At 32.5% G+C, this 14,019-nt stretch overlaps 1 protein-coding gene across 1 annotated transcript in view; it reads left to right on the forward strand.

Moving 5' to 3' along the window:
• The window catches only part of LOC145242735 (ATP-binding cassette sub-family C member 4-like), a 275,544-nt gene that overhangs the window by 190,860 nt on the left and 70,665 nt on the right, over window positions 1–14,019 (forward strand). Inside the window, exon 9 of the mRNA XM_080105907.1 lies at window positions 9,568–9,672. Coding sequence (XP_079962033.1) covers window positions 9,568–9,672 — 105 coding nt within the window. The remainder of the gene's footprint in view (window positions 1–9,567; window positions 9,673–14,019) is intronic.

Genomic DNA, 14,019 nt, shown 5'->3' on the forward strand with positions numbered 1-14,019 from the left:
GTGAACTGCACTACGAGTGGTTATTGTACTGCATTAATGTCATACAACACTGCAATTGGTCTACCCAATACCTGATCGTTTATGTCACGTTCATTACAAGTGCTCTGTTGGGAAAACACTTATTGCCATCATTTATATATACCTGCATGCCAATGGTTTCCCAGGCAACGGTAACTTTGATCTGTTACTTCTTTATGGCTGTCCGTGGTGCCAGTGGAGGTCTGGTCAGCATAAGACGTGTTCAGGTAAAGTGAAAAAAAATATTTCCCAGACCTTATAAAAACATAAGAATTGAGCCCACGAGAGCATGTAGACTTTATTATGTTTATTTTTTGTTTAATTGCATTTTGCATAGTTATAAAAAAGAGATTATCATTTACATGGTGTTTGTATTACTGAAACAAAGGAAGTAACTAGGTTATTGAAAATAAGCAATGATCAAAAACATCCCATATGTCCGGTAATGTTTTGCAGTTTTCATGTTATTTGTTATTCAGGCATTTCTTCTCTAACATCCTACATGTTCTTCAATTGCTATTAATAAGTCAATCAGAATGTTTCCCTTTTGTTTTTTAATCATAATTATTCCCTTTTTGGATTTCACTCTGAAATGTTTAAAATTTAAAAACAATCATAATTATTTCATTTTAAATACATTTCCATTAATGGATGTTTTTATCATGCTTCCAAATTGATACAAATCAAAGAGATGATGTTCATAGTGGACATGATGAGCCAGAATCTGATGCAAATGGTGGACCTATGACTTAGCTTAGCACCACCATAAAAGAGTCTATCTTTGTCTAGAATTTAGAACCTCAATGTGAAGAAAGAGTAAATATATGCTGAAATTGGAATATTCATGCGCATCAACTGTATGTGACACGTATGATTTGTCGGCCATGAAAGACAGGTTACTTGAAGTTGACAAAAGGTTTTTTAGCACTTGAAGGGCTAATATTATTGAGTGATAAACATCTGTATTGAAAACTGTGTTGTTGGAGAAAAGTCCACTATACCAATAAAGTCCAGTGGCAGATGTGTTGTTACATTGAATATGGAATTGTTGAAAAAGCCTACTAATGCGTGTTTGTGTTTGATGCAAATATTTTAAAAAATAAAAACATGGCTGCTTTCAAAGCAAGAATTTATTTAAAAAATGAGCTTTCTTTCAGCATGATTATTGCAAAATTCATCCTGTGTATATAAATTTTGTTGGAATAAGATATATATATATATATATATATATATATATATATAAGTCCACTATGAAATGGAATAAAAAAAAGGTGCGAGTTTCTCTGACATAAGTAAATTCCCTGTATGCCATTCATTATTATATTCTGTGGTGGATGTGATGAGCCAGAATCTGGATCGACTGGTGGAAAAAACCCTAACTTATCACCATTATAAAATAGCTTGCTTTTGTTAAGCTCGTAAAACTTCAATATGAGAAGGAGGAAGTATATGCTGAAATTAGTGTATTTATATTGACTATGTGTGATCAGTGCGCTTTACCACCCATAAAAGATAGACCTAATGGAAGTCAACAAAAGATGTTTTAGCACTTGAAGGGCTAAGATCATTGAATGATAAAGATCGGTATTAAAAACTGTTGTTGGAGAAAAGCCCACTGCACCATTAAGTTTCAGTGGCAAATACAGTGTTACATTGAATACGCTGTTGTTAGGAAAATTTACTACATGATAAAGATCCAGTGGCAAACATATTGCATTGAATGCAGTGTCACTGGTGAAATATATACATTGTCAAGATCATGCAAAAGACAAAACCAAGTAGAGAAACATGATCATAGTCTGGTGATCTTTGAAAACAGTTATTATTGTTTTGACGAGCTTCATATGATGATGAAACTTTTGTATTTATTAAAGAATCTAAAAGTATTACAGGATTATGAACATCTCCTGCAACACATATTCTAGTTTTTATATAACAGGCACAGAATAAAATAAGAAAAAACAGTTTTTCTAATAATTAAATAGATAATTGTATTATTTGAATTCTTACCTTGTATATTATTCTTGCAATGGTTTGGACCATCTAACCTCTGACTTCCTTCAGGTGCATCTAAAACTCGGGGAATCTGTATGAACTTTTGAACAGAGCCACTTATTTAATCTACAATTTCCTCTTGTTCTGTCAGCCATAATCAGGTAGAATTATCCTCCTTCTGTAAAACTATCACAACAAAAACTTGTCTAGCTATAACTATTGACAATGATTTCCCTTATTTCAATGAGCAAATTTTCTTCTCTAGAACTGCCTATCTGTGGAACACAATAACACTGAGCTGCTTCCCAATTGACTTCAACATTGGTGTTTTCAAGTCCAATAAGAACAAATTCTTGAGCCATCTTCTCAAATAATCAATTCAGATCAATTACAATGATCATAACTAATTCCCTCGATGTTTCATCCATCAAACTCAATTGACCCTTATCTTAGTGTAGATCTTGATAAGTTGTGATCCATTTGTAAAATAATTTTTTTTTAAGTCTCAAAGTAATTCATAATTGTATTCTTAGTATTGCCTGCACTCAGAATTAAATGCTCAATTATTTAAAACTAATTATTATTTAGTAATTTTATCTGTTATGCACAGGATCATTGCAGACAATTCTAGTATGAATTTTATGAGCCTAAAATGTATTCTTTTTTTCTTTTTTTTTTTTTATACATAGGCATCACCACTTATCAAAGCCAAGAGGCCACTCGAGGATAAGGGTTAACGAGTGTACAGAAGAAATTGGACAATATAGTAATCGTTAGTAATGGAAGTTCGGTAAATTTGTTAACTTATATGGAATGGCTCATCAAAAACTTGTTTATGTTAGACTTGAAGGCAACCATATTGTAGTCAGCTGGAAAGCAGAAAAATGGAAGACAAATCCATAGGCGTGCAGTTCTAAGAAAGAAGCTTTGCTCAATGGAATCTACGTTTAGGTTTAGGCACAGATAAAGAGTGGGGGAAATTAGTGATAGTGTTTTCTGCTAGACAGGTGTTTCTTGTGAAAGTTTGGTGAGGGGGGGGCATAGAATGGAGCTCAGCCAAGCGCTTGCCATGAAAATAACAATAAAGCAGAGACAAACTCGCAACATCTCTTCTGTAAGAAAGAGGTTGCAGGGAAGAGAAAAGGACATCCCCTACAGAGCTACGAAGTCTATTTTGAACTCTATCAAGGCAGGATAAGTCCTTTCTAGCAGCTCCTGCCCAAATGTGGCAACAGTACTTCATCCTTGGACGTACCTGGCTCTTATATAGATAGAGAATTGCATCAACAGTGAGATATCTACTGGATCGATAGAAGGATCCTACCATTTTTCCAGCGGCCTTGGCAACGGATTTAATGTATGTGTTTCATTTCAGAGCAGGAGTAAAAGTCAAGCCCATAAGCTTGTCAAAACATGGGGCCTCCTCATTACGAGAGCCATTCATTTCAATTGATGCCAGATGGGGATCAGAGCTTTGATGATGTAAAGATAAAAGCTTGGTTTTAGATGCATTAAAAGTAACAAGCCACCTCTTGTTTTAAATGTATAATTATACTACTGTATATGTATATACATATACATATATAATTATACTACTTATTACTATATATATATATATGAATTATTTTATTAGAAAATGTATGGGTACCCAGATTTCATAAATCGGGTCATCCTGGATTTAGGATAAAATCATTGCAGACAGATTTGTCAACTTTTTAACTAACTTGTAATACATGTTGTAATATATATTATTCTTAATGGTGTTTGAATCTATTTAATTATAAGTACGAAATTGGTTTATTTTGTGTTGTTATTGTCGTAATGGCATTCACCCTGAAGGGATTGAGATGGCTTCATCCCAGGCCTATACCACATTTTGAACTATGGCAACTGATGTGCAACAAAGTTGCACAAGATCGTTAACCAAACAGGATGTTACCATTGAAGGCTAATCACCTGTGAAGCTGTGAGCTTGGACAAAGCAGAGAGGAAAGGAGGATTACATCATTAATTAATTTCCCCTCTGAGCAATGAACTGCATATCCAAATCATTGAAGACGTTTTGTTTTATGGGGTACCAACTCTTTTTATCATTTAATTCTTTTTTTTATTTAGCTCTTATGCCTTCAAATAATTATCGATTAATTTGTTTGCAGTCATATATTTTGTAAATAAATATTCTAGTTAGATGAGATATCTACAGAGACAACAATTTTAGGTCAGAGTGAATCTGGGAGTAATCATTCCCAAATAGAGACCTCACCATTTGATGCAATTTCACAGGACAAACTATGTAAACCATGAAGTTTTCTTGTAAGCAATGATTACTCAGGAGTGACTTCATACTTCTCTTAACTTTGAATGTAGTTCAAGGTTATACTCAACATTGGGTTGTGGGAGGCAGTTTGAGTAGTTAAGGTTGGAAAGTAGAGTATGTAAAAAAAGAAAAGAGTAAAGGGGACTTTGAAAGATAACCTAAGCAAAAACTTACTTAACAGTGTCAATGGCAAAGTAAAGAAATAACCTTAACTAATTTCCCAGATCTTTGGAAAACAAAAGTGTTTTTCAACTAAAATAAACCCACTAAGTCAACAGTCAATAGTTTTTATAGTAGCAAACAAAATACATGATAACTAAATTGATTAATTGAATTTTAAATTATTTCAACATGTATTAAAGTTTATTTGAATATATTAAAACAAATAAAAATTGTATGTACACTGTAATACTTAATTATTAAAGTTTCACAATCTAATTTAAGCACAAGATAATTAAAACAGTAGTAGACTAATTATAATATAATGAAGCAATAAATTCTTAGATGACAATTAGTAACCAAATATGTTAGGAGTTGTAGTAGTGATAAACATTCATATCTATCTCCTCTGGTGGGAAGCAACCTTAAGGAGGCTGCTCGGTCACACGATAACCATTCAGATTATGCACCGTAGTAATTTTTATCAGACTTTTGTTTTAAGACTCCATTTAGAGGTTTTCAGAGCAAACAGAGAGCTTCCAGACAAAAGACATATGCACTCTCGCCTTTTGCCTGTTGATTAAACACTTCAAACATGGTTATCATCACTTATGCAGTTCCTCAAACAATAAAGAACGATCAACAGCCAACACATACCCACTTTATTTAATTCCTTTCTGCAAAACGACAAATTCGCAGTTATAACGTCTGATCATATACACTGAACTGTGTAGGCGATATAAAATTAATTTTTACTATTATATAAAAGTCTCTTTGCGTGTGTGTGAGTTCCTTACTCATATCTTTTATAAATTTCACACAAAGCTAATTTATATGCCTGGCAGTGTTCTTAGATATGTTTTGTACAGAAATTCATCTGATAAGTATCAAAAATCAAAAAAATCTGATCTTAAAAATAGCTTTTCTCTCTTATAGATAAAAATGAAAAAATTTTATAGGGGAATATTTTACATTACACCAACCAAAAGAGATAATAAAATTTCAGCAAATCATTTCTTAAAAAAAACAGATTTATTATAATCTGGCGATATAGCTTAGTGGTAGAGCATTCGACTACAGATTGAATGATCTCCTGTTCAAGCTCAGGTGTGCCTTACCATTTTATTTTGATTTTTTCTTATCAATGAGTTCAATTACAAAAAGGAAAGAATAAGAGGTACCATTTAAAATTGCTGCAAATCATTTCTTTGTTTGCATATTCTAAAACTAAACATTAATCCGAAGTGACTTTTCTAGCGCATTCATCGTCAAGCCCAAATATCACCTGACGAAATTTGATGAACGACGTTATCATTATTATTATTTTATTTTTTTTAAGAAGCAAATTATTCCTTGTAATATCTAATAATCAATAGAGGATTAATTCTATAATAATACATATGCAATCTGTATAAATTAAAATATATTTAAGCATATTTTATTATTGGGCAAGCCAGGCTGACAGCTAGTATATTATATAAATTACTTGTTTGAAGAAAAATCTTGTTTTTCTCTTTTTGTAACAATCCTTTTCTTGCAAATTATTCTAGAAGAAACTCTTGAAATTTATATGATTATAAAGTAACATGTTCTCTATTCAAATATAATAAAAGCATTTCACTTTTTTTTAGTTTTATTTGTCTCATAACATATTGTAACTCTAATGCTAAATAAAGATACTTATTGTAAACAATGCATCGAACACAAACTACTAATTTATGCATAACTGACGTAAGTGGGATTTAATACATGTTAAAAACTGTTGCAATAACAACAGTTTGTGAAATATAACCATTTTTGTTTTTGTTTTTTATTATTCCATAATTTCTATTGAACTCACTGTTGTTTGGTTGATCCATTCTCAGCAGCTGTGTTCAGGTGTGACTGCGGTGTCAAATCAACCCAGTTGCTGGTATGAAAAAAAAAACTGATGCCTCTTAGTGCTCTTGTGCATATGCACCTTATTCTTTCTTCCTTCATTTTTTGGTGATCGCTGGTTTGCTCTCATTTTGCTTAGGTTATCTGAATGCTTTCTACTACTGGCTGTAACATTTTCATAGCATCTCACAGTAACAAACACACAATCCTTCTTCCAATCTGGTACAAGGTTATTTGCTTGGAGCACTTATCTTTGCACACTCTATATGTAACCCGGTAGTGCATAAACAATAAAATGGCAAAAGCACAATACTTATAGTAAACAGTAATTTGAAGATAAATTGCTAATTTATGTCTAACTTGGTGATGGGGGCAAATACCTATTCCCAGAAGTGTGTTAGTAACTTAATAGATTTGACAGCATTTCAACATGATTTTTTGATTCCATAGTCTGCATTAGAATGGTATTCCACAAAGTACAAACTGAATTTTGTAGTCTTAATCAATATTAAAATTGAGCATGTTTTTGTCTGTCTGTTTGGTTACTTATAAGCTCCAAAATTACTTGACAGAATTGTGCAAAATTTGGAATGATATATCCTTGAGATGTTGAGTGTACTATAGGGAGGTAAAAATGTAAATATTCTAAATACTGAAAAGGATATGTATAAGCTACTCATCTATTAAAAAGAAGTGCACCACATTTGGCATAAAGCATCTTTGGCATGCTAGATTGTCTCCCTTTGTATTAAGATAAACCGAGTTCTGTTCTTTGTGTTGATTTCTTAAGATGATCTCGCTTACTTGTTGTTGGAAAACAACAATGAAGGTTTGGATGAATGGCTGTTTGTTTGTAATTGGAGTGATCATTGCTAATGACTTATGTGATTACTCCTAGTGAGTAAATAATAATGATAATAACACATGGATTGGAAAATTCCACCAAATTTGGTATAAAACACTTTTGATAACTGGTTTAAAGAAGGTAAAAAGATAACTGGTCTAAAGAAGGTAAAAATTATAATACTATTGTTGCTCCTATGAGTGACGTGCAGAGGTTTGATGATGCCCAAGTCTAACTTTTTGATTGTGTGCACCAAAGACTCGAGTATAAGTCCTAGTACTGAGAAATATGAGTAAGGAAGATAGTTTTAATATGATTTGGATACTTGGGGCCACAGCTCCGTTGCCCCCTTCTCTGCCAGCCACTAACTATTACTACTATTTATAATAATAATAACAATAATAATACGACAGAAACAACAATAATAATAATATAATTATCACAATGATATTAATAATAAAGACAATATGATATAATGACATTAATAATAATATAACAACAATGACAACATTAATAAGATAATAACAACAACTATAATAATACTATAGCAACAATAATAATAATATAACAACAACAATCAAAAAATAATATAATAATGACAATATTATTATTATTATCATTATTATTATTATCATTAATAATAATAATGATAATAATGATAATAATAATAATAATCTCCTGTGGATGCAAAACTATTGGTTGAATTGCACCAAATATGGCATAACAATCCCAAATAATTTAATAAAATTAAGAATACTAATTATGGTGTCTGGGTATTTTGCTTGATAATCTTACTATAATTATAGAATTTCAAATGTTAACTGGACTAATACCAGCTTTTTGCAACATAATTTGCTTAAAATTCAATTTTTTACTTAACATGAATAACAGCTTAAAATTTTCTCTTAAAATTCATATTTCATACCTTATAATAAAAACATACTTTGATCATTTTCTTAAAATTGAAATATTAATTTAAATGGGCAATTTTGCTTTTATTTTATCATATGCTTAAAATTTATTTTTTTATTTATCAAATGAAATATGTTTTAATGTTAAAATCCATATTTTATATTCTACAGAAATTTTTATTGGCATTTTATTTTGCACATGAATTGTTTAATTTATATTTTGTTTAAAAATATAGTATTTTATTAATTTTACTTCATAGTTCATATTTGATATTAAGTATAAATTACATATTTTCTGCTAAAAAACTGCATTTCATGTTGAATATTTTTATCATTTTCTGCTTTAAATGTATATGTTATATTCATTATAGATTTTTTAACAGTATCTGCTACTTCAAATTCATAAACTCTATTTTGTACATGTCTCTTTCAACTTACAATTCACATTTTATATGTAGCATAACAGTCATCACATTTTTTTAAAAGATTTCACTTATTTGTTTGACATATTTTTAGTAATTCTTTTTTTTCAAACTTAGCAATATTTAAATTTATTGGAAAAAAAGGTTGATTCACACACATTTTTAGGAAACTAAGCAACATAAAACTGTAAAAAAAAAAAATTAAACAAACTAGAGCACACACACACACACACATATATATATATATATATATATATATATATATATATATATATATTCATCCATTTTGGATATCAATTACTGTTGATCAGTTTTACATGTACATAAATACAGAGAGAAATATATAATAAAATATTTGAATAAACTCTGACATATAAAAGTAAAATGGTGATACAACTATGAAATTTTTTGTTTTCGATTTCTATTTTTTTTACATTCTGTCAGATTTATTTCCAAATATTTTGTATATATATATATGTATTTCTATCTGGAGATATATATTTTCCACAATCAAACAATATCACACGGGTCATGAAAGCCAATAAACCGGAAGCTCAAGACTCTAGTTTTGCCCTCATTTGGAGTCATCAGTTCAAAACCCTCTTACATGCAAGGCAAGTACCCTGCCACTTAAACACTTGAACTCAAGTGACAGGATACTCACCTCACATGCAGGAGTTAGAATTTCAAATCCTGAGTTTGGATGTGTTCAATTGATGAGTCCAAATGAGGGCAAAACTCGAATTTTAAACTTCTGGTTTATTGGTTTTCATGGTTTGTGTGAGCTACAATATTGTTTGATTGTGGATTCTTATGTATAATATTGGCTCATTTTGATTTTACAAACTATTTGTATTGCTAGTACATTGCTCCGATAGAACTATTATTATTATTATTACTGTTATTGTTACTACTACTACTACTACTACTACTACTACTACAATGATAAAACTTTGTGCTCTGTTATATGTGTATATATTTACTTATGATTGGAATAAACCATTTATTTCTTCTCCGTTGCAGGAATTCCTTCTTCTTGAGGAACTTTCACCAAAACCAAAAATCACACAAAAACCCGACGGAAATAAATCTGTTGTTATCAAAAATGTATCTGCAAAATGGGATAAGGTAAAAAAAAAAGTGAAATTATTGAAGCTTTTTTTAAAATTTTATGTTAGTTATTTGCTCAGAAATATTTTGCTCCAGTCTGTTCTGTTTTTTTCATTTTTCACACACACCCAAACAAGGCACAGTGCCATTTTAATATAAGGGACTATTATTTGAGACCAAATTTACAAGGACACTGTGCAAGGAGTTGAGCAGCGAGATATCTGTTCACATTACACTTAAATTTCTGAATATCAGTACAGTTAGTGAAGCAGGGGCCTGGGATGGAATTCCAGAGTCTAGCAGTTTGAGGGAATAAACTATTTGAGTAGAAGGTTTTCTGGCATTTAGGGACCTCAACAGTGTAGGGGAGGGATTTTGCTACTTGTTGGATTAGTAGGGGCTATTTATGTTGGGCAGGTACAAGTGCTTTGAGTTCATCAGAGCATATTCCATTAAAATACTTGTAAAACAGGTACAGAGATGCCATATTTCAGTGATGGAACAGAGGTTGGAGTTTGGTTGCTAGTGTGGGACCTACAAGGTTGGCAACTCTTTTTGAATCCTGTCTAAGAATGAGAGACTAGTGGCAGCATTATTTACATGGCTGAATAGTGGTTTATAGAGGTACAGGATACTCTCAGTTGTGAGTAATCTATTAGCACAATAGAGAGAGCCTATCTTCACAGTAGCAATCTCGGCAATATCCTCAATGTATTTGTTCGAATTTATGTTATCTGATCAAGGAGCTTGATGAAGTACTTTCAGGTAGTGTATCATTAGCCATAACTATCAGTGGTTGAGGTTTCTTGTAATTATTAAAGGAAACAAGCTTAGACTTGGCAGCATTTGAAGTTACCATCCATTTACAGCCCCATTCCACTACAGACTGAAAGTCTTCCTTTAAAGTTTTAGCCATTTTCTTAGATATGTCTTCATTTTTTTCCTTCTTGAGTCTGTTATAGAGGATAGCGTCATCAACAAATATATCCATCTCTGAGACAATTTTATCGGGGAGGTCATTTATGATATCAGGAATAATAAAGGATCAATCCCTATGGGACATCCATATTTATATCACGCTTCTTGACATACAACCATTGAGGACAACCTGGATTTTTCTGTCTAAGAAGGATTAGATTATGCTAAGTATTCAACCAGTAATACCATATGATTTAATTTTCATTAGAAGACCATTGTGCCAAACCCTGCCAAAGGCTTTAGATTTGTCCAGACCTACTGCTGGGTTAGCCTACACTGTCTTATCCAGTATATATGTTTGGAGATTACAGTTAGGATATCTGCAGTGGAATGGCTTGCCTAAATCCATACTGTAAATCGGAAAAAAGTTTATTAAGTGATGGACTAGTGCTTGATTGATTAAGAACTTAAAGATTTTGGCGAAGAGAGGGAGGAGGTTAAGGGGACGGTAATTAAGTGGGTCAGTTCTTTTGCTAGAATCCTTGAAAACTGGTACAACAGAAGCAATTTTTCAGCAGTAAGAAAAGAAGATTTGGTGAGGCATTTGTTGAAGAGTTTTGAGAGAACTAAGGCAACCTCAGCGGAGCATTATTTTTAATAGTTTAGCAGGGATTTTTTAAAAATGATCCAAAATGTTTTACAAAAATGTTTTGTTTCCTTCTTGGAATAAGACATTCAGGCTTTGAAAGACACTTGTTCATGTCAGAGTTTGGATTCTCTCATTTTATTTCTCTGGCCACAGTAATGATTCTGGTGATTCTCTGAGAGCACCATAATATGTAAAGTCAATCTGTTTCTTGATTTTTGTCGTTTCTTTCAATGAAATCAATATTTCATTCTGATTTATTAGTTCTTTTGGTAGATTATTGAGGCATGTTATTAAAAACAATAAAATATGATTCTATTTAGTTTTATTCCTTCTAGAAAATACTTATACATATGCATCCTATATTTACAAAAAAAATGAACTAACCCTGTATTCATCAATGCATGGTTATTTTCCTTTGTTTAAAACAAAAAATATTTTTGGAAAAAAAAGCACGATATACATTAAAAGTAAAAACAGTACCACATGAAACAGAGTAACTGTTAGTTTCTCTATCTGTCTCTCTTTCTGGGACGCAATTAAAAACAAAGACCTATATCAAGAATATGCTACCTCTGTGGATTGTTCTGTTCAAAATTACATATAGAATCTTGAATTTGACTATAAGATTCCAGAATTTGACAAGATACCTCCAAAGAAATTGATAGGTTGCATTAGCTAAAAAGATGAGAACAGTAGTCCAAATTATCAATCCTTATCTCAAGAATTCAGGAAGATTCCTTGATTTTCTTGTTCATAAATGACTCCTTTTTCATTTATTCAATTTGCCTGCAATTATTAATGTCAGTGAGAGTCTTATTAATTCATCCCAAAGAACTGGTTATAGATTCAGACAAACAGGTTCTGATATAAAATAAGATGTATCCTGATAAGATTCATCATGATAATCACTTATTAATCCAAAATATAATCTGTAAGCATCCTAATTATCCCCTTGTTAACTCTCAATAAAAGAAGATAATTATTATAGTAAGGCACCGGCTTTCTGGTGAGGCCTCTCAAGTCCATATTAGTGCTTCACCTTATCACATGCTAGAAAACAAAAATATTTTCTTTTTGTCTTACTTTCCCTCTCTGCTCTGCTCTAAGCAAGTCTGTCGACCTATTCCACAAATCCATCATCCCAATCATGAAAGGTTTCCAGAAAAAATACTCGATCAAACCCAGATCTCCAACTTCCAACGTAGACCTCCACTACCATGTCTCCTTCTCCAACATCAAGGGTCTACGTTCCAACCTTCCAGAGGTTCAAACTCCATGACAGGAGACTAAACCTGACCTATTATTCCTAAGCAGAACTAGCATTGGACAGACTACTTCTCTAGATGAGTTTGTAATTAAAGAATACTCTAACTTAACCTCTAAACCTGATCCTCAAGATCGCCATGAGCATGGATTATGTGCCTATATAAAAAATGGCTTTCCATGTGGCAAGGACATCTCCGAAGAAGATCCTAATTTACACTATATGTGCTTCCGGGTTGCACTTGCTCACACTACTACCTTCATATTTGCACTCTATCGCCCCCATAACAGTGAAGTTACTATCTTTAAAAGCATATCTGAGAAAATTGACTACATCTTCTCTGCATACCTCTCAGCAAACAGACTTTTTTCTCACAACTTGCCCTGAGCTATGTTCATCTTCCGTTCTGTCTCCATTGGGATCTTCCGACCATTCTGTTGTTTCAGTTAAGATAAAAATGAAATGTAATAGGTCCTCACACGTACCTTCTCATCGTACAGTATATCAGTACCCCATGGTTGACTGGGATAGCTTCCACACAGATGTACAGTAAACATGCTTACAGTTATATCTCATAGGATTAGCGAATCTCTAGGGCAATTGCTCTTGACATATCAAAGGCCTTTGATAAGGTATGGCATAAAGGTCTACTTCAAAAGATCTTGAGTTATGGTATAGCTGGAAATGTCTTCTCCATTATTAAATCATTTCTCTCTGATAGGCTCATAAGAGTAGTGGTTGATGGGCAAAAATCAGAAGCTCTTAGTATTAATGCTGGAGTCCCTCAGGGGTCCATCCTGAGCGCAACTTTCTTCCTGATCTACATTAATGATCTTTAAAATCACATCCTTACATTATTTGTAGACATTTTTGCTGACGACACTACAATCTATGTTAGTACATCAAAGATTGTAAACGACCAAGTTTTCTCTGATACTCTTTCCTCTGATCTTGAGCATGTACAATGGGGAAAGAGGTGGCTTGTTACTTTTAATGCATCTAAAACGAAGCTTCTATCTCTACATCATCTATAGTCTGATAAGCCAATCTGGCATCGGTTGAAATAAATGGTTCTCGTCTTGGGGAGGCTTCATGTTTTGAGAAGTTTTTGGACTTGACCTTTACTCCTGGCCTGAAATGGAACATGTATATCAAATCCATTGCCAAGGTCGCTGGAAAAATGGTGGGATCCTTCTACCGCTCCAGTAGATATCGCACTCCTGGTGCAATTCTCTACCTATATAAAAGCCAGGTATGACCAACGATGGAGTACTGTTGCTAGCAGCTTATCCTGCCATGACAGAATTTAAAATAGACTTCGTAGCTTAGTGGATGATGCCATTTTCTCTTCCCTGCAACCTCTTTCTCATAGAAGAGACGTTACAAGCCTGTCTCTGCTTTATCGTTATTTTCATGACAAGTGCTCAGCTGAGCTTCAATCTATGGTCTCCCCTCGCCAAACTTTCACAAAAAACACTCGTCTAGCCAAAACCACTATCAATAATTTCCCACACTTTTTATCTCTGCCTAAACC

The sequence above is a fragment of the Euprymna scolopes genome, chromosome 1, assembly GCF_053919585.1.
Source record: "Euprymna scolopes isolate OS-2025 chromosome 1, ASM5391958v1, whole genome shotgun sequence".
NCBI classification, from domain to species: domain Eukaryota; kingdom Metazoa; phylum Mollusca; class Cephalopoda; order Sepiida; family Sepiolidae; genus Euprymna; species Euprymna scolopes.